This window comes from Eumetopias jubatus, unplaced genomic scaffold (assembly GCF_037043125.1).
Source record: "Eumetopias jubatus isolate StellerSeaLion01/CBP00866 unplaced genomic scaffold, mEumJub1_p1.0 scaffold_60, whole genome shotgun sequence".
Lineage (NCBI taxonomy): Eukaryota > Metazoa > Chordata > Mammalia > Carnivora > Otariidae > Eumetopias > Eumetopias jubatus.
The window spans coordinates 773,739-801,016 of NW_028274866.1; the positions used below are offsets into that span (position 1 = coordinate 773,739).

General features: G+C 40.8%; 1 protein-coding gene and 1 pseudogene across 2 annotated transcripts in view; both read left to right on the forward strand.

The window, feature by feature from the left end:
* Positions 1-318: 318 nt before the first annotated feature.
* The window catches only part of F8 (coagulation factor VIII), a 138,008-nt gene continuing 111,048 nt past the window's right edge, over positions 319-27,278 (forward strand). For both annotated transcript variants that reach the window (XM_028094884.2, XM_088020568.1), the window contains exons 1-3: positions 319-554; positions 18,486-18,607; positions 22,510-22,632. In XM_028094884.2, the coding sequence (XP_027950685.1) occupies positions 409-554; positions 18,486-18,607; positions 22,510-22,632 (391 nt within the window). In that variant the 5' untranslated portion in view covers positions 319-408. The remainder of the gene's footprint in view (positions 555-18,485; positions 18,608-22,509; positions 22,633-27,278) is intronic.
* LOC114201918 (large ribosomal subunit protein uL13 pseudogene) lies at positions 12,919-13,548 on the forward strand (annotated as a pseudogene).

Below are 27,278 nucleotides of genomic sequence, written 5' to 3' on the forward strand. Positions count from 1 at the left end.
TTGTGCAAGTGGATTCCAGAATTTCCAACATCCAGAGCTTCTTTTGCTGCTCCTCTTCACCTTGACCTCTCCCTCTCTCTCTTCCTTTCCTTAAAGGTTCTGATGAAAGCAGCATTCTTGTGCCCTTAGTACTCTCAAAAGTGAATGGGTTAAGATTTAGCTCCACCTCTCTTTTCCTGTGGCTGCTTTCCACCGCTAAAAAGGAAGCAGTCTTATCTGTTACTGCTTACTGCTAATGCTGCTGTAACATCCAGCAGGTAAAGTTCCCTAAAATTCACAGCAAAAATTTTGGGACTTTTCACTAAATCATAGAAAATTTACCTTTTTTTTCCCCTGGGAGCTGAAGATATTTTAGAGAAGAATTAATCTTTTGTTTCTCCAGTTGAACATTTTCTAGCAATACGAGCCATGCAAACAGAACTCTCTACCTGCTTCTTTCTGTGCCTTTTGCCATTCAGCTTTAGTGCCACCAGAAGATACTACCTGGGTGCTGTGGAACTGTCCTGGGACTATATGCAAAGTGAACTGCTCAGTGAGCTGCACGTGGACACAAGGTAAAGGCATGTTCTATAGGGTCCGGTCAGGATTGTGAGGATGTGACTGTTTGGAGGAAGGTGCAGACGTCAGGTTAGGATGGTTGTGATGGTAGTTAAGCACTGAAAAAGCACTATTGAGGTAAGGTATGCGTGCTCATTGCCAGTCCTTTTCACAGATCTGAACTATTTGTGGATATGTTGTTATGTTTTGTCCATATGTTGTTATGTTTTGTCCATTGCTTCTCTTTGTCACATGCTGCCACTTTGGAGAATGAAGAGGCAAGGAGCCTGAGAGAAAATAAAACTTCCCTCAGCCTACCTCCAAGCTTCCGTACAGAGAAACAGAACGAGATCCCATCAGTATTACACACAGCTTTAGTCTGTAGTTCTGTGTGGGTGTGGTGCAGTTTTGATACCTTTGCCCAGTTTTGGTTTAAGAATGGTATTAGCCATGAGTTCAGAAGCTTTTCATCTTTTTTGGGTTCCAGTACATTTTGGGAGACTAGTATTAAATGATTTTTTCAATGTTATCTATGATCATCGATTTATTTGGATTTTTCTGCCTCTTCTTCAGTCAAATTTGGTTATATATATTTTTCTAGAAAGCAATCTAGATTTTTCTGGATTTGAGAATGTATTGCTATCAAGTCACATACTAATCTTGTGATGTTGTTCAACTGTTCGGTGTCTGTAATTATATTTCCTTTTTCATTCTTATATTGTGTAAGTCCTCTTTCACTCTCTTAAAAATAATGTTTTCTGCATGGGGCACCTGGGTGGCTCAGTCGTTAAGCGTCTGCCTTCAGCTCAGGTCATGTTCCCAGGGTTCTGGGATCGAGCCCCACGTCAGGCTCCCTAATCAGTGGGAAGTCCGCTTCTCCCTCTCCCACTCCCCCTGCTTGTGTTCCCTCTCTTGCTGTGTCTCTCTCTGTCAAATAAATAAAATCTTTAAAAAAAAAAGTTTTTTGCATATCAGGGTTGTATGTGTATTTCCCAAATTTTCTTGCAAGATTTTTATTGTTTTGTTTTTTACATTTGTCATCAATTCATCTGATGATTATTTTTATATATGGTATAGAAGTGGGATCTGTGTAGTTTTATTTCCATCTAGATCAATAGCCTATGGCAGTGGCACCATTTATCAAATAATACATCTTTTACTACTGATTTGAATAAACCCATTCATCATATAAAATTTTCATACATACTATTATGTATTTCTGGATGCATTATCCTTCTTCATTGAACTACTTTACTTTTGTCTTGCTATGCCAATACCATACTGATTGGATTACAGTGGGTCTATTATATTTTCTGATATCTGGTAAGTGAAATCAGTCCTCACTGCTCTTTTTTTTTTTAACCTTTCTTAGCATTTTTTTTTAAGACTTTTATTTGTTCATTAGAGAGAGAGAACATGTGCACAGAAGCCAGGGAAGGGGGGAAGGCCGAGGGAGGGGGAGAAGCAGACTCCCTGCTGAGCAGGGAGTCCAGTGTGGGGCTCAATCCCAGGACCCTGGGATCATGACCTGAGCTGAAGGCAGATACTTAACTGACTGAGCCACCCAGGCACCCCTACCTTTCTTAGCATTTCTTAGGCATTTTATTCTTCCATATAAAAATTTTAAATGTTCTTCCACTTAAAAAGAGCCAAGTCCTATTGTGATTTTAATTGGCATTTTATGAAACTTTTATTAAATAATGTAAGCAATTTATTATATTTATCTCTATGCATTTTATAAATGTGTTGCCATTGTTAATAAAATGTTTTCTCTTATTTCTATTTCTTGATGTTTAGTACCAGAATAAAGAAAACTGTTTGTTTATATTCATGTTGAATCTAGTTACCTTACAGAATTCTGTTATTAATTCTAGTAATTTTACACTAGAGTCTCTATGAGTATTGAATCTTACCTAAAATGAGCAAAATGAGACAGATTATAGCTCTTTTCCAATGTTTATAACCTATTCTTTTTTATCTTATTGAATTTATTAGAAAATACAAGAAAATGTTAAATATTAGTGATGAAAGCAAGCATTCCTGTCTACTCCATGATTTTATACTTGAAATAGTCTTAATATTTTGTTATTCAGAACAATATTTGCTGTTTGTTTTTCATAAATAGTCTTTGTTACTTCTATTCCAATTTACCACAAATTTTTTTTAAAGATTTATTTTAGAGAGATAGAGTGAGCAAGCATGAGCCAGAGGAGGGGCAGAGGGAGAGAGAGAATCCTGAGACAGACTCCCTGCTGAGCATAGAGCCCAGCGTGGGGCTCGTGGGGCTCGATCCCATGACCCTGAGATCATGACCTGAGCAGAAATCAAGAGTTAGCCACTTAACTGACTGAGCCACCCAGGCACCCTGCCATAAAATTTTTTATTAGAAATGACTTTAACATCTCATATCATCTAAGTTTTATTTTTTAATATGTTGATTGACAAATGGATTATGTTTATAGATTTCCTGATATTGAATAAGCTCACATTCTTGGAGTACAATCTAATATTCCTATAATTTGATTATTGCTAATATTTCTTTGAACAATGAATATTTCTTTGAACAATACCACACTTTGACAGCTCAGCTGGTAGAACAGAGGACTATAGAGGTAAACACTGTGCCTTTATTATGTAAGATTGATCTATAGCTTTATTTTTGACTATTACTAGATTTTGGTATTAAAATTTTACTGCTTTTATCAGATGAATTGATGAGTGCTCCATCTTTTTTTATAGCTCAAATAACATTAGAATTATCTATTGTTTAAAAGTTAGATAAGGGGAGCCTGGGTGGCTCAGTCGGTTGAACGACTGTCGCCTTTGGCTCAGGTCATGATCCCGGGGTCCTGGGATCGAGTCCCACGTTGGGCTCCCTGCTCAGCAGAGAGCCTGCTTCTCCCTCTCCCTCTGTCCCTCGTCCCCCTGCTCGTGCTCCCTCTCTCTCAAATAAATAAATATTAAAAAATAAATAAAAGATAAGACTCATTTGTGAGTCTATTTGCTCCGGGTGACATTCGCAATATTTTTAATCATCCCTTCAGGTTCTTCTATGAAAATTAGTCAAATCAAGTTTCAACTTTTTTTGAAGTCAGCTTTAATTTTATATCTGTACAGTAATCACTTTATTTTTTCAATTCTGTTGCCACATTATCTAAATTATATGCCCTTTCTTTTTCTTAAATTACTATATCTTTGCTTTTTATCTTTTATCCACAAACAGGTTTGTAAGGGATTTGTCTATTTTGTTGTTGGTAATGTTCTTTTCAAACAATGAGCTTCTAAGTTTCTTTGTTTTTCCCAGTTATTTTTTTAAAGATTTATTTATTTGTTTGAGAGCACAAGCAGGAGGGGCAGAAGGAGAGGGAGAGAGAATCTGCAGCAGACTCCCTGCTGAGCATGGAGCCTGACGTGGGACTTGATCTCATGACCCAAGCTGAAACCAAGAATCAAATGCTCAACCAACTGCGCCACCCAGGCACCACCCACCCCAGTTATTTTTTAATATTTATTTTTAGATTTTATCTTTTTCAATGATCTCTTATTTTCTTTTGGCTTATTGTGCTGTATTTTTTCTAATACCTTAGGAAAAATGATGTTATTAAAAAAAAGGAAAAGTATTATTTTTCCTTTTTCCTTTGTTTTTAATAGTGAAGGCATTTAAAGCTATACGTTTTTCTCTGAGAACGTTTGCGTATCACACAGGTTATGACATGAAGTTTTCTTTTCATTATTTACAGTAGTTTGTAATATCCTCTTAGATTTCATTTAGGATCATGATTTTTTTCTTTTTCTAAAGTTTCTATTTAAATTCTAGTTTGTTAACATACAGTGTGATGTTAGTTTCAGGTGTACAGTATAGTGATTCAACACTTCTATTCAACACCCGATGCTCATCACCGTAAGTGCCCTCCTTAATCCCCATCACCTATTTAATACATCCCCCCACATTCCGCTCCTCTGGTAACTATCAGTTTGTTCTGTGTAGTCAAGAGTCTGTTTCATGGTTTGTCTCTCTTCTTTTTTCTTTCCTTTGCTTGTTTAATTTCTTAAATCCCACATATGAGTGAAATCATATGGGTATTTGTCTTTCTCTGACTGACTGACTTCACTTAGTATTATATTCTCTAGCTCCATCCATGTCACTGCAAATGGCAAGATCTCATTCTTTTTGATGGCTCTGTAATATATGTGTGTGTGTGTGTGTATATATATATATATATATATATATATATATATATATATACCACATCTTTATCAGTCAATGACACTGGGCTGTTTCCATAATTTGGCTACTGTAGATAATGCTGCTGTAAACATAAGGGTGCATGTATCCCTTTGAATTAGTATTTTTGTATTTGGGTACATACCTAGTAGTGCAATTGCTGGGTCATAGGGTAGTTCTATTTTTAACTTTTTGAGGAAAGGCCTCCATACTGTTTTCCACAGTGGCTGCACCAGTTTGCATTCCCACCAACAATTTACCCTTTTCCCACATCCTCACCAACACCTGTTTCTTGTGTTGTTGATTTTAACCATTCTGACAGGTGTGAGGGGATATCTCAGTGTAGTTTTGATATGCATTTCCCTGATGATCTGTGATGTTGTGCATCTTTTCATGTGTCTGTTGGCCATCTGGATGCCTTCTTTGGAAAAATGTCTATTCAGGTATTTTGTCCATTTTTTAATTGAATGATTCATTTTTTGGGTGTTGAGTTTTATAAGTTCTATCTAGTGGATACTAACCTTTTATCAGATATGTCATTTGCAAATATCTTGTCCCATTTTGTAGGTTGCCTTTTAGTTTTATTGTTTCCTTTGCTGTGCAGAAGCTTTTTATTTTGATGAAGTCCCAGTAGTTTATTTTTGCTTTTGTTTCCCTTGCCTCAGAAGACATATCTAGTAAGAAGTTGCTACAGCCAGTGTCAAAGAGGTTACTGCCTGTGTTCTCCTCTAGGATATTGATGGTTTCAGGTCTCACATTTAGGTCTTTCATCCATTTTTTTAAAAGATTTTACTTACTTACTTACTTACTTACTTACTTACTTATTTATTTATTTAAAGAGGGAGAGAGAGAGACAGAATCTCAAGCAGACTCTGCACTGAGCATGGAGCCTGACGCGGGGCTCAATCTCACAACCCTAAGATCAACACCTGAGCTGAAATTAAGAGTCAGATGCTTAACCGACTGAGCCACCCAGGCACCCCTAGGTGTTTCATCCATTTTTTTTTTAATCTTTTAAATGAAAGATTTTGTTTCTTTATTTGTCAGAGAGAGAGCGAGAGAGAGAGAGAGAGAGAGAGCGCGCATGTAAGCGGGGAGCGGCAGACAAAGGGAGAAGCAGACTCCCCGCTGAGCAGGGAGCCCAATGCGGAGCTCAATCCCAGGACCCTGGGATCATGACCCAAGCCCAAGGCAGACACTTAACGGACTGAGCCACCCAGGTGCCCCTGTTTCATCCATTTGGAATTTATGTTTGGGTATAGTGTAAGAAAGTGATCTAGTTTCATTCTTCTGCATGTTGCTGTCCAGTTTTCCCAACATCATTTGTTGAAGAGACTGTCTTTTTCCCATTGGATATGCTTTATTTCTTTGTCAGAGATTTATTGACCATATAGTTGTGGGCTCATTTCTGGGTTTTACATTCTGTTCCATTGATTTATAGGTCTATTTTTGTGCCAGAACCATACTGTGTTGATCACTACAGCTTTGTAATACAACTTGAAGCCCAGAATTGTGATGCCTCCAGCTTTGCTTTTCTTTTTCAAGGTTGCTTTGACTATTCGGGGTCTTTTGTGGCTCCATACAAATTTTAGGATTGTTTGTTCTAGCTCTGTGAAAAATGCTGTTGGTATTTTCATAAGGATTGCATTAAATCTGTAGATTGCTTTGGGTACTATAGACATTTTTTTTGAAGTGGTATAGTGTTACTTTATTTTTTTATTATGTTATGTTAGTCACCATACAGTACATAATTAGTTTTTGATGTAGTGTTCCGTGATTCATTGTTTGCATATAACACCCAGTGCTCATTACAAACACGTGCCCTCCTTAATACCCATCACCCGGCTCCCCCATCCCCCCACCATCCCCTCTAAAACCTTCAGATTTTTTCCCCGGAGTCCAGAGTCTCTCATGGTTCGTCTTCCCCTCTGATTTCCCCCCTTTGGTTTTCCCTTCCTTCCCCTAATGTCCTCTGTGCTATAGACACTTTAACAATATTTGTTCTTCCAATCCATGAGCATGGAATTTTTTTTTTACATCTCTTTGTTTCATCTTCAATTTCTCTCATCAGTGTTTTATAGTTTTCAGGGTACAGGTCTTTCACCTCTTTGGTTAGGTTTATTCCTAGGGATCTTATTATTTTGGGTGCAGTTGTAAATGGGATTGATTCCTTAATTTATCTTTCTGCTGCTTCATTATTGGTGTATAGAAATGCAACAGATTTCTGTATGTTGTGTGTCCTGTGACTTTACTGAATTTGTGTATCAGTTCTAGCAGTTTTTTGGTGGAGTCTTTCAGGTTTTCCACCTGGAGTATCATGTCATCTGCAAATAGTGAAAGTCTGACTTCTTCCTTGCCAATTTGAATGCCTTTTATCTCTTTTTGTTGTCTGATTGCTGAGGCTAGGACTTCTAGTACTATGTTGAACAACAGTGGTGAGAGTGGGCATCCCTGTCGTCTTCCTGACCATAGCGGGAAAGCTCTGTTTTTTCCCATTAAGGATAATAGTAGCCGGGGCGCCTGGGTGGCTCAGTTGGTTAAGCGACTGCCTTCAGCTCAGGTCATGGTCCTGGAGCCCTGGGATGGAGTCCTGCGATAGAGTCCTGCATCGGGCTCCCTGCTCAGCAGGGAGTCTGCTTCTCCCTCTGACCCTCCCCCCTCGGACCCTCCCCCCTCTCATGCTCTCTCTATCTCATTTTCTCTCTCAAATAAATAAATAAAATCTTTAAAAAAAAAAGGATCATAGTAGCCGTGGGTTTTTCATATATGACCTTTATTATGTTGTGCTTTGTTCCCTCTAAACCTACTTTGTTGAGGGTTTTTATCATGAATGGATGCTGTACTTTGTCAAATGCTTTTTCTGCATCTATTGAGAGGATCATATGGTTCTTATCCTTTCTTTTATTAATGTAGTGTATCACATTGATTTGCGAATATTGAACCACCCTTGCAACCGAGGAATAAATCCCACTCAATCGTGGTGAATGATTATTTTAATGTACTGTTGGATTTGGTTTGCTAGTATTTTATTGAGAATTTTTGTATCCGTGTTCATCAGGGATATTAGCCTGTTCTCTTTTTTAGTGGAGTCTGTCTGGTTTGGGATCAGGGTAATAGAATGAATTTGCAAGTTTTCCTTCATTTTCTGTTTTTTGGAATTAACTCTCTTTAAATGTTCGGTAGAATTCCCCTGGGAAGCCATCTGGTCCTGGACTTTTGTTTGTTGGGAGATTTTTTAGTATTGATTCACTTTCTTTGCTGGTTATGAATCTGTTCAAGTTTTCTATTTCTTCCTGTTTCAGTTTTGGTAGTTTATATGTTTCTAGGAATTTATCTATTTCTTCTAGGTTTTCAATTTATTGTCATATAGTTTTCAATAATATTTCTTACAGTTGTTTGTATTTCTGTGGTGTTGGTTGTGATCTCTCCTCTCTCATTTGTGATTTTATTTATTTGGGTCCTTTCTCTTTTCTTTTTAATAAGTGTGGCTAGAGGTTTATCGATTTCATTAATTTTTTCAAAGAACCAGCTTCATTTAGGAGCATGAGCTTTAATTGCATTTTTATTTGCTTGTCAAGTTATTTCTTAATATTTGGATCAACTTTGAGTATCATAATAGTTTCTTCTTGCTGTGTAACAAATTATCTCAAACTTTACAGCTTGCAAAAACACCCATTTATTATTATAATTTTAGTGGTTCAGAAGCCAGGTGGGCTCAACTGGGCACCCTAGTCAGGGTCACACAAGACCAAAATCAAGTTGTTGGCAGGGCTGCCATCATTACTGGAATTCAGTTCCTTCTCTGAAGTTCCATGTAGGGCCCTTCATCTTCAAAGTAGGAAGAGTGCATTTGAGTCTCTCGAATGCTTTAAATCGTTCTGACTTCAACTTCCACCACATCTCTCTGACCTTTTCTGCCTTCCTGTTCCACTTTTAAGACCTTTATGATTACTTTGGGTCCACCCAGATGTTTCAGGATCATCTCTCTCCCTCAAGACCAGCTGATTAGCTACAGCTAATTCCATCCACAAAGTTTCTTTAACTATGTAACATAACATATTCATGGGCATAACACCAAAGGGGAAAGGTGAAGAGAAGCAAAATTTTTGCCTACCACAGGTATAATTTACATACAATTAAACGCACAGATTTTTAATATGCAATTTGATAAGTTTTGGCAAATGCATACAAGTCACATCATCGCCACCTTAATCAACACATAGAACATTTACATCAATCCTTCTGCAACTTTCCAGTGAGTCTCCTTACCCTGACCTGGCCCCTGGCAACAAGCTGCTTTCTGGATTCCATTTTTGACTGTTTAAGACTTTTACATCATTAGAGTCATACAGTATGCACTCTTCAGTGTCTGGCTTTTTATCTTTACCATCATGATTTGGAAATTCATCCAGATTGTTGCATGAAGTAGTTTTATTCTTTGTATTGCTGATTACTGCTCCATTATGGGACTATATCACTGCCCTATGGACCTTTGGATTGTTTCCAGTTTGGGAGCTAATACAAAGAAAACTTCTATGAGCATTCCTGTACAAGCTTTTGTGTGGACATCTGTTTTTATTTATCTTAGTTAAATATCTAGGAATGAAATTGCTGGATCATATGGGAAATGCATGTTTAACCATAAGAACTGCCAACAGATTTCTAGAATGGTTGTACCATTTATACTCCCACCAACAACATATGAGAGTGCCAGTTACAACACATCCTGGACAATACTTGATGTTGCCAGTATTTAAGTTTAGCCAGTATTTAAGTTTAGTCATTTTAATGACTCTGTGGTGGTATCTCACTGTATGTTTAATTTGCATTTCTCTGATAACTAAAGATTCTGAGCATCTTTGCATGTGTAATTGGCTGTTCCTATATTTCCTTTGATGAAATGTCTGTTCAGAGCTTTGGCCCATTTTAAAAATTGGGTTGTTTGTCCTGTTACTTTTGAGTTTTGAGAATTCTGTATATATTCTAGATACATTTTCAGATGTACTCATTTTAAATATTCTGTCCTAGCACAAAGTTTTTCATTTTGATGAAGTCCAGTTTATCAATTTTTTTTCCTTTGGTTGCTTGTGCTTTTGATGTCTTACCTAAGAAACTATTGCCAAATCCAGGGTCACACAGAATTATACCTATAGTTGCTCCCAAGAGTTTTATAATATTAGCTCTTATATTTAGGCCTTTGATACGCCGAATTAATTTTTGTGTGTGGTATGAGGAATGGACTCAAGTTCCTTCTACAGTCTATATAGCCTGCAGTTGTGCAGTGTTACTGACCCTAAAGTAGAGGCCCAGATGGTCAGTAGCCTGATCTCTAACTGAACAATTAGCCACTTATCCATTAATGTAGGTCTTGTTAAAAATTATTAAGATAATTATACCTAATACATTATATTTTGTATTGTAGCTTCCCTCTAGCATGCAGCCTGTGGTATAGTGAATAACTGTAAAATTGAATTGAATGGAGAAAATGATTTATTTGTTATCTAGCTTTCTGTTGTGCAAGCAGTCACATGTATTTTTACCAGGAAAAAGTTGACAGAATTTTATTTTGATGATACCATTTTATAGCCTAGATTATTTTGATACTGATTAACGGGATAAGCTGACTCTGGACACATCCTGACAACCTCTGCCAAATTTTGAAATAAACATCTGGGGAAATTCAGTTTTATATTATCTGTTCCTGCAGCTGCTCAACTTCTTCTAAGCAAAGGTCAGGGAATATAATAGGTTTTCCGATTCTTTTTAGATAAAATGTGAAAGAACAGTTCATGTGAAGGACATTGTTGCCAAATATACTTGGCAAGATTTATATATCAAATCCCAAGGGAAATGCACAAACAAAAATCCCACAGAAGTTAGGAAGGAGTAAAACCCATGAACCCTGGAACATTTTGTCACTTATTGTGCACATTCCCTTGAAACTGACACAGGCACATACCTCACGTGTTTCTGCACCAGTGGAAACTATTCACTCTAATAGAAAAGGTCCTAAATACGCTCATCGCAGAACTGAATCACTTATCTGGAAGGTGCTGATGCTCTTAGGAATGTTCCTTTGAATAGGGAGTCCTATTGTGGACCATGTCCCACTAAACTAGAGCCTAGGCCTTCTGTTTCTCTGTCCCATGACCTTATTTCTTTTGCCTCTGATTTTTGCCTCTTTTTAGAGGGAGAAAAAAGTGTTTCTGTGTGCTCTTGATCCTGTTCCCTCTAGGCTATTCCAAGCTCTTGCTCTAATAAACGTTTTGTGTGTCTTATATTTTCATTTTAGTCAAAAATATTAAAGTGGAAGCGCTGTGCTAGTGGATGTCAAAATACCTGTCTCTTGACAGGGGTCTCAGTTTTGTTACAAAGTGGTGGAAGCTTTGGAGAAACTGGGTGGAGTAGACTCTGCAGAACCAAGGAAACAAAATGGAAAAAGGGACGAGTTGATGAGTGTAGAAGGGCATAATTCTCAAAGTGGCCAGGAAGTGGGACAAATGGACTGAACAAAGGGGTGCACTTGATGGTATGGGCACCAGATAATATTGTTATCTGCCCTGGGGGGGGGGGCGTGGCCTGCCCTGCAACGGACCTGTGGGGGAAGGGCTGCTTTCGGAAAGGGGGGAGAAGGTTTCTGGTGCCTGTGGTGCAGGTGTGAGCGCGACCAGGCGGTGGCTCCCAGAGCCGTCCCATTTCTGTCTTCACCACGATATTTATGCCCACCCTGCGTGTGACAGCACCCTGATCCCCCCCACCTTGTAATCATGCCCTTGGGGCTCCTTTTCTGGCCCATGCCCCTTTGGTATGAGTAGCCCCGAGTGGCCCCCTAGTTTCTAATTCAGTGAGACTTTTGCATTTTCACTGTGGGGATCTTGTACACTGGGAGCTCACAGCTGTAGGGAGGGTTGGCACAGACTCCCCAGAAAGGTCACAGTGGGGTGATGGTAAGTTGAGTTTCTTTTGCTGCCACCATCTTTGCATCAGTGCATATACAGCACCTTGGAAGTTGGCCTTCTATCCTCACAGGGCCCTGGCTTCAAGTTGGAGCTTCAGCTGTGCTTTAAGAAGTTATTTCACTGGACTCTGTCTGGCAGCTTCTGGATGGGTTGGCATGTGATAAAAAGCCAATGGATGCCATGGTCATGGGCCCACTCCAGCACCTCCTTTATTGTATAGTGGGTCCCCTGGTCAGACATGATGTTATATGGAATCCCACATTAGTGAATCAAACCTTCTGTAAGCCTTCAGCTGGTCAGTGGCAAGTTGACTGCATTGGACCCCTTCCCATTGTAGAAAGGATAACACTTCATTGTGATTGAGACCCATATTTAGTCTTTCCTGCCTCTGCAAGGCCTTGGCAAGACCAGCTGGCTGGTCTCTACGATGGACAGCAGTATTGTGCATTCAGGGTTGGTTTCTGCTTCTGGCAGGTTGGACTTTCAGGGACAATACTAGGTATATGAGCCTTAGCAGGAACCCATGCTTTTGGGGCTGCATAAATTCTCTTCCTGCCACCATAGCTGCTTATCTCACATTTTGCCAGCGCTGGGGTGGCCCATGCAGAGGTTGGCTGATGTTAATTTCCAGTCATTAGATGCTCTCTGGTGGCATTTTTCTGTTTTGTGCCCAGATATCCTTCTCCCTGATATTCCAACCCTATTAATTCTAGGCCCCTAGCTAGACGGCCAAACCGTTTGCTGATATCCATTCGTCTGTATATATTGGAACCTTGGGCCATTCCTCTTTCTACACAAAGTTCACAACCAATAGCATTGGCTTTTGCACCTGCATATCAAGCTGACCCATCTGTAAATAAAGCTCAGGCTTCTTCCTCCACTAGCAGCTGGTCATCAGGGATCCCCTACATGACCATAGATGTAATCTGAAGTAGAGGTACCAATATAGCAGGAATGAATGAGATGGGTCTCTGACAACCTGCTCATACAGCCTGCTTGTGCCCACTAGTCCATGCAGATCCTCCTTCCTTCCTCTGTAAATTAACTCCTTTTACTGGGAGTGCTTCCTTATCAGTACGCCAGCCCCTGGCCCTCAGTCAGTACAGAAAGTCATTTGTCATGGCATAGGGTTGGCAGAGCTGCTCCCATCACGTGCTTTCTTGGGGGCCCAGGGAACCCTGGAATGGAGTGAAATGCTGTAGCCCAGGCGGCTGCTGAAGATGGCGGAGGGGCAGGTCCTGGTGCTCGATGACTGAGGCCATCTCCTGGGCCACCTGGCGGCCATCGTGGCCAGACAAGTGCTTCTGAGCCGCAAGGTTGTAGTTGTGTGCTGTGAGGGCATCAACATTTTTGGCAATTTCTACAGAAACAAGTTGAAGTACCTGGTCTTCCTCCACAAGTGCATGAATACCAACCCATCCCGTGGCCCCTACCACTTCCGAGGACCCAGCCGCATCTTTTGGCAGACAGTGCGAGGCATGCTGCCGCACAAGACCAAGCAAGGCCAGGCTGCCCTGGACCACCTCAAGGTGTTTGATGGAATTCTGCCGCCCTACGACAAGAAAAAGCAGATGGTGGTTCCTGCTGCCCTCAAGGTGGTGCGCCTGAAGCCTACCCGGAAGTTTGCTTACCTGGGGCGCCTGGCTCACGAGGTTGGCTGGAAGTACCAGGCCATAACAGCCACCCTGGAGAAGAGAAAGGAGAAGGCCAAGATCTGTTACCGGAAGAAGCAGCAGCTCATGAGGCTACAGAAACAGGCCAAAAAGAATGTGGAGAAGAAAATTGATAAATACACAGGTCCTCAAGATGCGTGGACTCCTGGTCTGAGCCCAATAAAATTGTTTATTCCTCATGCTTGGCCTGGCCTGCCCTTCCTCCATCGCCGCCTGGGGCTTAGAATACTGGGAACACAGAAGGGGCTTTAGTCACTGCTGTTAATTAAGAAAGGCCTTCTTTAAAAGGTTAAAAAAAAACAACTCTAAGAGCTTTGAGGCATAATTGCCTGTGACCTACTCATTTCTGAGAGTTCTAAGAAATTGATAGTTGGAACAACTATTTCACTGTTGGCAAGAGATCTGGAAAATGATTGGAGGGGAGCCCTGTGTTGTGAATGGGGTGTGTTTAAACTTGCCTCAGGCTCGGGTGCTATACTCTGCAGATGTTAGGGTGTGAGGGTGCTGAGGGCCAAGCTTGGTGTTGTACAGAGGTAGTTCCCAGATGCATAGCCTGGGGAGTACAGCCAAGGGGTCACAGGCACTGCCCTTGTGCTTTCCCTGTATTTTGTGATCCAAAACTAATCAATTATTTTAAAGAAAAATAAAAAAGAAATGCTGTAGGTTGCTCCTGCTGCTGTGAATGTCCTAATGTGTCACAATTGCTCAAGGAAACTATTCAGATACTTAGCCTCAATAAGCACCAATAAAGGGACGCCTGGGTGGCTCAGTTGTTGGGCGTCTGCCTTCGGCTCAGGTCAAAATCCCAGGGTCATGAGATCAAGCCTCACATCAGTCTTCATGCTCAGCAGGAGTCTGCTTGAAGATTCTCTCCCTCTACCCCTCCCCCCACTCACGCTGTCTCTCTCTCTCTCTCTCTAATATAATAAAATCTTTTTTAAAATACTAAGAGATTAGGGCGCCTGGGTGGCTCAGTTGGTTAAGCAACTGCCTTCGGCTCAGGTCATGATCCTGGAGTCCCGGGATCGAGTCCCACGTTGGGCTCCCTGCTCAGCGGGGAGTCTGCTTCTCCCTCTGACCCTCCCCCTGTCATGCGCTCTCTCTCTCTCTTTCTCATTCTCTCTCTCAAATAAATAAATAAAATCTTAAAAATAAATAAAATAAAATACTAAGAGATTAATATCCAAAGTACACGTTTCCCCCACTGTCTGAAAGTTTGCTTTACAACACTGCTTTTACAAAAGACCGACTTTAGTACCTGTTTTCACTAACTAAAAAAATCTGAAGAGCATTGTGCCTTTTACAAAATGGTAGTTGCTTCTTTGTTTTATGCCATTTCAGCTTACAAAAGGTTTCATAGGCATATTCTACTTTTGGATAGCAGGGGAAACCTGTATATGGAGAACTCCTTAAAACTGAACAAGAAAGGGGTGCCTGGCTGGCTCAGTCAGTGGAGCATGCAACTCTTGGTCTCAGGATTATGAGTTCAAGCCCCATGTTGGGTGTAGAGGTCACTTAAAAAAAAACTTAAAAACTCAATAAGAAGGCAAACAACCTAATTCAAGCATGCATAAAACACACTTGAATAGGCATTTCTCCACAGAAAGTATACAAATGGCCAGTAAGCACATGAAAAGATGCTCAAACTCACCTAGGGAAATACAAATGAAAACTACAGAGATACAATCTCTCACCCATTAGGATTATTAATTATTATACAAACAAATAAACAACAAAAACAATCAGAAAATAAGTGTTGGTGAGGATGTAGAGGAATTGGAACTCTTCTGCACTGTTGGTTGGAATATAAAATGGTGTAGCCACTGTGAAAAACAGGATGGTGACTCTTAAAAACTTTTTGAAAATTACCATATAATCCATCAGTTCCATTTCTGGATATATACTCAAAATAATTGAAAGCAGGATCTTGAAGAGATATTTGTATACCCATGTTCATAGCAGCATTATTCTCAATAGCTAAAACATGGAAGCAACCCAAGTGTCTATTTATGGATGAATGGATAAACAACATGTGATCTGTTCATACAATGGGATGTTATTCAGCCTTAAAAATGAAGAGAATCCTGACACCTGCTACAATGTGGATCAATCTTAAGGACATTAAGCCAGTCAGAAAAAGACAAGTACTGTATAATTCCACTTATATGAGGTACCTAGAATAGTCAAAATCATAGCAACAGAAAGCAGAATGGTGGTTTCAGGGGCTGAGGGGAGTTACTGTTTAATGGATATTGAGTTTCAGTTTTGCAAGATAAGAGTTATGGAGATAGATGCCACGTGGTGATGGTTGTACAACAATATTAATATACTTAGTACCACTGAATTATACACTTAAACATGTTTAAGAGTAAATTTGATGTTTTATATGTTTTACCACAATTTTAAAAATGAGAAAAAATTGAAGCTGAGAAAGTTCTCTGTTGAGGGTCCTTGGTGTCCACCACATAAACCTTCTTCTGTTCATCCTTAAATGCTTACACCAAAAGCTACTTCTGAGTATCTATTAATGCTAGATTCCTCTGTGTAATACAGAAAAAAATCCTTTCAGATTGCGATGTTAGAACTGCACCATTTCTCCCTGGCCTTATTACTGTCTTCAGTTTTATCTTGTAAAAATAAATCAAGAATCATTGACCTAATTATTAAATTTGAAAACAGGCTGTTATGTAAGCTATAGATGAAGAGAGAAACAGCATGAAAAGAGCTCTACTGACACTGAAGCCTAGTGCACTCACTTGGAGTGACAGATGAAAACTGCCCTCATCGGAATAACAACCAAGACTACAAATGTTGTGCAGAGGAAACTTACACATGAAAACTGAATTGTTTCTGACATTAGTCAGACTGAAAAAGCATCAGTTCACAGACCCCAAGTTTATGCAGAGGACCAGGAAATGAGTTTGACACCGAGTACTAAGGATCTGGGTCTGAGAGCCTGAGTTCCTGCCCCTGTCCAGCCATTCACCCAAGTTCCCTGAACCTTGTCATTAGCCAGAAACTAGAGGGGGCTGGCTGCGTGGTGCCTGAGCTTCCTTTCCACCCTCAGATTCTAGACCCTGACACCTGTCAGTAACCAGGCAGAGAACGCACTGGGTTACTGGCTCAGCAGTTCAAACCACCTGGGGCACTGAAATGGATTTGTGTTTCTTTTATAATGAGGCCCTCTTTTCTGTTCTTACCCTTTTCTACCCTATTTACCAAAACAAACATTGCCATACAAACCATGATGTAAGGAGAACCCACCCACTAGGTTTTATGTACACACATCCCCATTTTGCTCTCAAGGGGCGCCTGGGTGGCGCAGTGGTTAAGCATCTGCCTTCGGCTCAGGTCATGATCCCAGGGTCCTGGGATTGAGTCCCGCATCGGGCTCCCTGCTCTGCGGGAAGCCTGCTTCTCCCTCTCCCACTCCCCCTGCTTCTGTTCCCTCTCTCACTGCTCTCTCTCTCAAATAAATAAATAAAATCTTTAAAAAAAAAGAGTTGGATTTTAAGTGGAGAATGAAAGGGGGATCAGTTGTGAAAAGTTCACCATATGGGGCGTCATTTTTAATTATTGCACAAATATATGAGATTGAAATGTGATGTCAAATAAAAATATTTAGTTACCAAAACAAAAGAAACAACATCTGCTCTATAATTATATATCCTTAACAATCTCTCCTTTTCCATATTCATTTCTAATATGTATTTTGTGACAGCACAGTGGCATGTAGTATATGGTTTATACATCTGTGATGTATATACATCTGTGGGGAGTGAGTGCTCAATTTTTTTTTGACTGATTGGGGTTTGGAGACCAGGATCTACACATGAAAGTTTCCTTCCAGGGTAGCAGAATTCATTCTCCAAATGTCCATGCCTTGTGCCTATATACTTCTTTCGGTTGCTGAAACAATGCCAACTGGTAAAATCTGGGAAGTGGTAAGAGTTAGATATCCAGAAGTATGAGTCAGGAAGAGAGGCTCTCTGTGGCATATAGAAAACTGCAGAACTACTCTATGCATGCAAAAATGAATGGCAATAGCCACCTTCAAGCACTTTGTATTTTCTACCAATTCACCTGCGGCCTCTTCACATTGATCCTTTTGATTATTCAACCTAGACTGAGCCCCAGAACATGACAACCTAACTTGTCAGGTAGAGAGAGAGGAAAAGGTTGGGAACCAATCTTTACCTAAAAGAGTTTTAATAACTGAGGCAAAGAAAAACATTTTGGAAACATTTATATAATCAACTGTAAAATTTCTGATTCAGTAGCTAATCTATGAATAAATGGATAATTGGGAGTATCTGACTAGAGACAAAAATGAGCATTAATGAAGAATTGACTCTAAATTACAGTTTCTGGCACCAGTAGATCAATGTACATAGTGTTTATTGGAAGGTAATTTTCTCTGTGATTTTCCTGGTATCCCTGAGAGGGGAAGTATAATTTTAGGTACATACTGACAAAATTTGAATACAAGTTAATTAGATTAAAGTTACAGTGTCTTTTAGAGATAAAATTGAAGGACCCTGTAGTTATTGTTTTGGCAAAGGATGCAGTGTATGGGTACTCAAACTTTATTGAGACAGAAACAAACCATGATTTATTTTATCATGTGGCACCTAATGTATCAGATGACTTTTGAAAACAGTGTTTTGGTTTGATAGATGTTAGGAATTGTCTTAGTCTGTTCAGGAAGCTATAACAAAATAGCACAGACTGGGTGGCTTGTACACAGCAGACACAGATTTCTGACATTTGTGGAGCCTGGAAGTCCAAGGTCAAATGCTAGCAGATTCCATGTCTGGTTCACGGATGGCCATCTTCCCATTGTGCCACTGTAACATTGCATATGGTGGAAGAGGTGAGAGATCTCTCTGGGGTCTTGGGTCTCTTTTATAAGGTCACTAATCCCATTGTCTGCACACATAAACATTCAGTCTATAGCAGCGTTACATATAATTTCCAGTTTGCCTTGTTAACAGTAGAAGAGAGTGGGATGGAAGCTTTACTTCCAGCTTCCGGAAAGTGAGTTCAAAGAAGGCCCACCAAAATGAATGACGTTTTCCTTTCTTCACACAGGTTTTCTCCTACGGTGCCAAGATCTTTGCCATTCAACACATCAGTCATGTACAAAAAGACTGTGTTTGTAGAGTTTACAGATGACCTTTTCAACATTGCCAAGCCCAGGCCACCATGGATGGGTAATATAAACAATATTGACTGTTTATTATGAAACTGAGTATCTGATGTCCTAGCAAGGCTCCCCCAGTCTTGGAGCTGCAGTTGTAGAAGGCCAGGTTTCCCTTACTACCACCTGTTGGGGAAATACACTGACACAGAATATTCTGTCTGTTTGCTGGACTCTCCTCCTCTGCTTGTTCTCTAGATGTTAGAGTGCTCTGGGTCTTGGACCTGGGTTTGTTTTATCTTCTCTTTACCTTCGATCACTAGCTGATCTTATCCAGTCCCACAATTTTAAGATATCCCTATGCCAGGGAGTATGTCAGAGGGGGAGATGAACCATGAGAGATGATGGACTCTGAAAAACAAACTGAGGGCTCTAGAGGGGAGGGGGTAGGGGGATGGGTTAGCCTGGTGATGGGTATTGAGGAGGGCACGTTCTGCATGGAGCACTGGGTGTTATGAACAAACAATGAATCATGGAACACTGCACCAAAAACTAATGATGTAATATATGGTGATTAACATAACAATAAAAAAATTAATAAAAAAAAGATATCCCTATGCCAATAACTCCCAGGTTTATATCTTCAGTTCAGGCTGCTTGCTTGATACATCCACTTAGATGTCAAATAAGCATGTAACAGGATATCAAAATGAGACATCTCCTACCTTAGAATTATTGCTGAGAATTATAGGTGACAAGTACTCCCAAATTCTTTTTTTTTAAAGATTTTATTTATTTATTTATTTGACAGAGAGACAGTGAGAGAGGGAACACAAGCAGGGGGAGTGGGAGAAGGAGAAGCAGGCTTCCCGCAGAGCAGGGAGCCCGATACGGGGCTCGATCCCAGGACCCTGGGATCATGACCTGAGCTGAAGGCAGATACTTAACGACTGAGCCACCCAGGCACCCCAGTACTCCCAAATTCTAAAGAGAGATGGGGAGCACCTGGCTGGCTCAGTCAGTAGAGCACATGGCTCTTGATATTGTGGTTGTGAGTTCAAACGCTATGTTAGGTATAGAGATTATTTTTTTTTAAATTATAAAAGGTCAGTTTTACCCAGTTTGAAATCTTGAACTAAGAGAAAAGAAATAAATTTTATTGAGACAGAAACAAACCATGGGAGACTCTTAACAATAGAGAACAAATAGAGGGTTGATAGAGGGAGGTGGGTGGGGATGGGCTGGATCAGTGATGGGTATGAAGAAGGACACATGTTATGATAAGCACTGGATATTGTATGTAAGTGATGAATCATTGAAAATTCTCCTGAAACCAGTATATGTATGTATGTATGTATGTGTATATATATTGAGAGAGAATGAGGAAGAGGAGCAGAGAGAGAGGGAGAGAAAGAATCCCAAGCAGGCTCCACACCCAACACAGAGCATGATGCAGGGCTTAATCTCAAGACCCTGAAATCATGACCTGAACCAAAATCAAGACTCAAACATTTAACCAACTGAGCCACCCAGGTGCCCCTACTCCTGAAACCAATGTTGCACTGTATGTTAACTACCTAGAATTTAAGTTAAAATTTGATGAAAAAGAAAAAGAAATGTCAGCCCTCATATGTAGGACTTATTCAGGGACTTGTTCAGGTGGTGGCCCAAAATTGGTTCTGCAACCCTCAGCCCATCTTGCACCTCAAGCCCAAATAAAAGAAGGCTAGGAACTTATGAAATAATTTAGGTTTGAGGATCTCTTTGTAAATCATTTTTGGTGATTTGTATGTTCCCCACCCCATAGTGGGAGGAAGGTTTCACCCTCATGTCAAGCTGTAGTGAGGAAGGCTTTAGGAGAACCACTTAGAAGACTTGACATAAGACCTGTGGAACTCATAAGACTCTGACTAGTTCCTGCTTTTTATCTGAAAAAACTTTCAAGGTCAGAGTCTTCAGGGAGCTTCCCCTGATGGCATAATAAAGAGAGTGGGTTATAGCTGAAACTAACCGCACTACCACTGTTAGGTGTGAGATGAGGAAGGTCATAGGACAAGATTAATCTCAAGAAGACCCTGCCTGAGAGGTCTTCCTGCCAGGGCTAGGTGACCCTAATAGGAAAAGTCTAATTGTATTGCCAGAAGCAGAAACTAAGAAGAGATATACAAGTGACAGCTGGAGAGGGCATGATTGGGAAGGAGAGAGTCTCCAAAGAACTCATGTAAGTTCCCTAGGAAAGAAAGAGACAGAATTTTGGCATGCCCCACAACCAGGGACTAGCAAAGCCACATTATCACTGTTCTTTCCAAGAAAGATCTTGTCATCATGCCTCTTTATCCACCCCTGTCCTTTTCTCACTAGCTCCAAGCTTAGAGGGTCAGGAGACAGTAAGGTGAGTGGGGGAGGCGGATTCGGAGAGGAAGATGAGAAAGCTGGAGAAGGGAGGGACCCTTAAATTGCAGGAGACATCAGATGTTTGATATTAAGCTAGACTAGTATCACTGGACTAATATGATACTGCTAGTATGTGATAGTTACTGGAAAACATTGGGGATTGTTCAAAGTGCAAGAGGGGAAACTCCACATAACACAGGTTTGGTTTTTTTTTTTTAAGATTTTATTTGACACACAGAGAGAGAGCACAAGCAGGGAGAGCAGGAGAGGGAGAAGCAGCTCCCCGCAGAGCAGGGAGCCCTATGCGGGGCTCGGTCCCAGGAACCTGGCATCATGACCTGAGCCAAAGGCAGACACTTAACTGACTGAGCCACCCAGGTGTCCCTCCACATAGCACATTTAAAAACTATGAAAAATAAATCTCTTTGATGTTTTTGTCCCAGTGAATCCACTTCATTCAATAAATCATTTGTAGGCATCTTATACTTAATATGTCTATAAGTCAGAAGTCTTGATTTTCCTCTTAATTTTCTGCATCTTGGCCTGCCTACCACCCAGTTGCACAAACCCAAACCACAGGAGTCATCCCTGGCTGCTCTTGTTTTTTTTTCCTATCTCTAACATCCAATCCATCAGCAAGTCTTGTTGACTATTCATCCAAAACAAGTCCTAAGTCTGCATACTTCTTGTAAATTCCAAATTTATCCAAACTCCTGTGGCCTACAAAGTCCTACATGTTATGTTCCCTGCCTGCCTTTATAACCTTATTTTCTCTTATTCCCCTGTTCATTCACATGTTACTCAACTATGTCAAGATTATTCCTGTCTCAGGACTTTTCCATTTGTTTTATCTGCTTTCAATGTTATTCTACTAGATATTTGCAAATCTTGCTTCTTTTCAATTAGTTAGATCTCTGCTCAAATGCCACCTCTTCAAGGATGCCCTTCCTAACCACTATATTTAAAAGATTCTGTCTCCTGCTTCATTTTCTAGCACACCACCATCTTTTATAGCATTTACAACAATCAGAATATTTCTTGTGGGGGCACCTGGGCAGCTCAGTTGGTTAGGCGTCTGCCTTTGGCTCAGGTCATAATCCCAGATTCCCAGGATTGAGTCCCATGTCAGGCTCCCCACTCAGCGGGGAGTCTGCTTCTCCCTCTGACCCTCCCCCATCTTGTGCTTTCTCATTCTCTGTCTCAAATAAATAAAAATATTTTTTTAAAAAAGAATATTTCTTTATGAGCTTAATTACATTCTCCAGAATGTAGTTTCCATGATCTGTCTTCTTCACTACTGCATCTCCAGTGCCTAGAGCAGTTCCTAGAATATAGTAGGAACTCAACTATTAGTTGAATGAATGAATACATTGAATAAATTGCCAGAAATCTATCCTCAGAACAACCATGACACTGAGCTGGTGATAGCAGTTTATGCATTTATTCAGTCAATTACTACTTTTTATTAATAATCACAGGGTCATGTCTTCCCACTGTGACTTTGGCCATCACTTTTGTAATATCAGGTTTCCTGGAGTACCACTCTCAAAGTGACCTTTGGGTGGCATCTCATTCTTGCAGGTCTGCTGGGTCCTACCATCCGTGCTGAAGTTTATGACACAGTGGTCATTATACTTAAGAACATGGCTTCTCATCCTGTCAGTCTTCATGCTGTTGGTGTATCCTATTGGAAAGCTTCTGAAGGTGAGTTAAGTGCCCTCTTATTCTCCTGTCATCTTAGGGATAAAGGAGTATCGAATACAAGGTCCTACAGCCAGTGAATGGTGTACTCAGGATTCAAACCTAGGCCAATTTCGTGAAGTCAGGAGTATTGTCATTTTCATCTAAGCCCTGAAGTTTATTTTTTTTAAGATTTTATTTATTTGAGAAAGAGAGAGAGAACACACGTGCGCACATGCAGGGGGAGCAGCAGAGGGAGAGGGAGAAGCAGACTCCCCGCCAAGCAAGGAGCTTGATGCGGGACTTGCTCTCAGGACACTGCGATCATGACCTGAGCTGAAGCCAGACGCTTAACTGACTGAGCCACCCAGGTGCCCCATAAGCCCTGAAGTTTAATTTGGTTCCTATTCTCCCTTGAGGAGCCAGGCCACTGATCCTAACAATTCCACTTCGTCTGCCTTCGTATGCCCAGAAAACTTCCTAGGGAGGATCAAGGCTCATGGTATGGAAGTGAAATGGATTTCATCTTCTCTTTCCTTAGATTCTGACTGTCCAGACACTTCCTCTGCTTCTCCTCCCCCCAGTTTCTAAATATGGATGCCACCATGTGATAAGAGCCACCTACCAGAAGCACAAACTGACTTTGTTAAAACAGAAACCTGTTTGGCCAGAGTCCCTACTTTACGTAGCTTCTCCTTAACCTTCACAATGCAGGAAGGGAGTGAAGGGGGTACCACAATTAACTATGATATTTTCCAGATAGATTATGGCATATATAGATCAAGAAGATTCAAGCAAATCATTAATAAACTATTAGAGCACGTGCCCTATGTTGACTAATTTCTCATTCTGAAATTGGAAAGTCTTAATTTTTTGAGTTGTACTCATGAGATCAGGGCAGACCTGAGTTGGGGAAGATGACAGGTGAGGGCAGGTAGTATAGGGGAAAAGCCTAGCAGGCTATTCCCATGAGGATTATCTACTTGGGAGCTTCCAGAATGAATCTAGGAGCATTTTAAAAAGGTCAGGGGTCCCACCATTCTGCAGCTCAGGGCTGAGCATAGGGATGATTCTTTTGCACCCTAAGCCTGGAATATTACTTAGTCATAAAAAAGAATGAAATTTTTCCATTCACAACAACATGAATGGACTTAGGGGGTATTATGCTAACTAAGTGAAATAAGTCAGAGAAAAACAAATACTATATGATTTCACTTATATGTGAAATCTATCTTTTAAAGACTTATTTATTTTAGTGGGGGAAGGGCAAAGGGAGAGGGAGAGAGAGAATCTCAAGCAGACTCCCTGCTGAGTGTGGAGCCCAGCACAGGGCTTGAATCCACAATCCTGAGATCACGACCTGAGCTGAAACCAAGATTTCAGACGCTTAACCAACTGCACAATCCAGGTGCCCCTCACTTTGCCAAATCTTAATCTGTGGAAGTTTGTAACTGCTTTGACCAATAGTGTAGGGCAGAAGTGATGTCATGTGACTTCTGACACTGCGTTGTCAAAGAACCTGCTGCTTCTGTCTTATTTGTGGGAACATTCATTCTTGGAGTGCTGAAATGCCATGTAGGAAGCCTGACTCCCCAAGATCCACACGAGGAAGCCCAAGCCAAATAGGCTGTGTGTAAGTGCGCTGAATCCAGTTTTCAAGTCACCCCCATCCAGCTACTAGATGTGTGAGTGAGAATTCAGAACTCAGCTGAAGCCCTGGATATGTTGAAGCAGAGAAGCCATCTTTCCTGTGCTCTGTCTCAGTTCCTGACCCACGGACACAGAGAGGATCATACAGTGGTGATTGTTTTACACCGCTACATTTGGGGTAGTTATTTTTGCAGACTTCTCAACAGGAAGCTCTGTGATTTACTCTTCAACTTTTCTCTTTTCCTTGTATATCTCAAGCCCAAAAGCACTTGACAGAACTTTGATTGGCTCAAGGGATAATCACAAAATGACTTCCTTTCAGAAGTGGATTTTTGTTGATTCATTATACTCCTGAGGATATCTTCCATGTAAAAGGCAGATTGAAATCAGACTGACTCCCTGAACTCTCAAATGTCACAACTGTGCTATTCCTCATATAATAGAAAGTGAAAATTACACAGAACACCTTCTGTTTAGAATATTTGCAGGTAGCTGGTGTATAAGCTGAGATAAGACTCTGATGGAGGCAGAGATCTTCCAAAGATAATACGCATTAATAGATAGTAGACTTTAAGGGCCGTGCACAATACTTTTTTCCAGGTACCACCTACTTTAGCTGGTATTCACAAATCACTTCTGTCTTCATTGAAGAATAGACTGTTATTAGCAACCTGAGCAGCCCCAAAATCTCATTTTCTCACTACCCATTCCAACAGGTATTCATTCTCATTAGAATCTACTATTCACTGGCCTCCTTGATCTCCATTCTATTCACTTAGCTAAATCACTATCCTGGTAAAAGCTGTTCTCCACCTACTTTACTAGCAACCAAGTGAACAGCCATAGTTGACGCAAAACCACACGAAATTGTATCACTAAGTTCACAATACCTCACCTCAGTACTGTCCCTCTCCCCAAGACACATTCTTGGCCTCTCATCAAACCTCCCACACCTCTTTCCCAACCTCCTATTTAGGCAAAAGGATGTTCATTTCTTAATGAAATCCTTCAAACAAAGGTACAGAAAATAATATAGCACACAAACATGTAACCATCACCTCACTTTGCCAAATCTTATTTTTTTTTAAGATTTCTTTTTTTTTAAAAGATTTATTTATTTTTATTTTGGGAGAGTGAGAATGAGAGAGAGAGAGAGAGTACATGAGAGGGGGGAGGATTAGAGGGAGAAGCAGGCTCCTCGCTGAGCAGGGAGCCCGATTTCATCCATTCATTTGACAGAGCGATCACAAGTAGACAGAGAGGCAGGCGGTGGGGTGGGGAAGCAGGCTCCCTGCTGAGCAGAAAGCCTGATGCGGGGCTCAATTGCTGAGACCATGACCCAAGCCGAAGGCAGACGCCCAACTGACTGAGCCACCCAGGTGCCCCTATTTTTTTTCTTTAAAGATTTATTGATTTATTAGAGAGCACAGAGCCCAACATGGGACTCGATCCCACAACCCTGAGATCATGACCTGAGCCGAAACAAAGAGTTGGACACTTAACCAACTGCACCACCCAGATGCCCCTTACTTTGCCAAATCTTAATATTTTGCCATTGGGACACCTGGGTGGCTCAGTCGTTAAGAGTCTGCCTTCAGCTCAGGTCATGATCCCAGGGTCCTGGGAACGAGCCCCGCATCGGGCTCCCTGCTCAGCAGGAAGCCTGCTTCTCCCTCTCCCACTCCCCCTGCTTGTGTTTCCTCTCTCACTGTGTCTCTCTCTCTCTGTCAAATAAATAAATAAAATCTTTTAAAATTTAAAAAAAAAATAAAAATATTTTGCCATCTTTAAGAAATTAAACATTATACAGTTGAATCCCTTTATGTATCCCTTCTGATTCCCTTCCTCCCTATCCAAATGTATCTACTACCTAGAATTTAATATCAGTCCATGATCACACACACACTCCTTCCCCAGGTGCCAACTCAGGTTTTTAAAAATGTCTACCACTCTCTGCCAAGGTGTCGGTCTGATGTTGCTTCTGGATGAAGCCAGTAGTACCTAGTGCACACTAAAGAGGGTGTCCCTATACCCCAGGGAGGCTGACTTCAGAGTGGGGACTACCCACCTGTACTTTGGAGGTAGCCTTTGGCTGCTGAAAGTTTGTAGTAAAAGTATAGACAGAGTAGGGGCAGTGCAAGGGTCTCTTGTACTGCTCTGTTGGAGAGGTCCCTCTCTAAGAAGTATAGATGTTATGGGATAAGGTATAAATGAAGAGCCTCCTGAACGCTTTGGGCTGCTCTGGAACTCCAGAGACCATTATAAATCCAGGAAGTTATAGTGAAGTTTCTAGAAAAATGTTTCAATAGAAGTATAAGGCATTATGTCAGTGCCTTTAAATAGTTTCTATTTCTGTCCACTGAAATGACCTAGAAGCAAAGATACTTCATTAACAATGAACACATATAGTGCTCAATTTAGAATCGAGGTATTAATCCAGGGGTTAATTTTAACATCACTAAGCATGAGACAGCCAGAAAATATCTGCCCCTGATGTGATCTGCTCCTCCAGAGAAGAACCAAGTTAAAAACATTTTTAAAAAGGGCCACCTGCGTTGCTCAGTTGGTTAAGTATCAGATGCTAGATTTTGGCTCAGATCATGATCTCAGGGTCATGAGATCAAACCCTGTGTCAGGCTCCGTGCTGGGTGTGGAGTCTGCTTAAGATTCTCTTTCTCCCCCTCCCTCTGCCCCTACCCTGCCACTCCCCCTCTAAAAAAACATTTTTAAAAATCTCTGTATCTCATCTTTCCATGACCATTACTCATTAGAGAGTCTGAGACAAAGTACATAACCAATGTATGTCTGTTGAGTTGAATTGATGTGAACTAGGTAAAAAGGTGCAATGATGGAAGCAGTATTATTGGTTAGAATCTGGAGGTCACAGTGAGAACCACTCAACCCCTCATGCTTGCATTAGTGGTCTACAACTTCTCTGGAATATATGAAGCTGTTTGATAGTCTTCCAAATTAAGTTGCAGAAAGTCTATTTCTTTCTACTGATAGAATCTACTGATAAC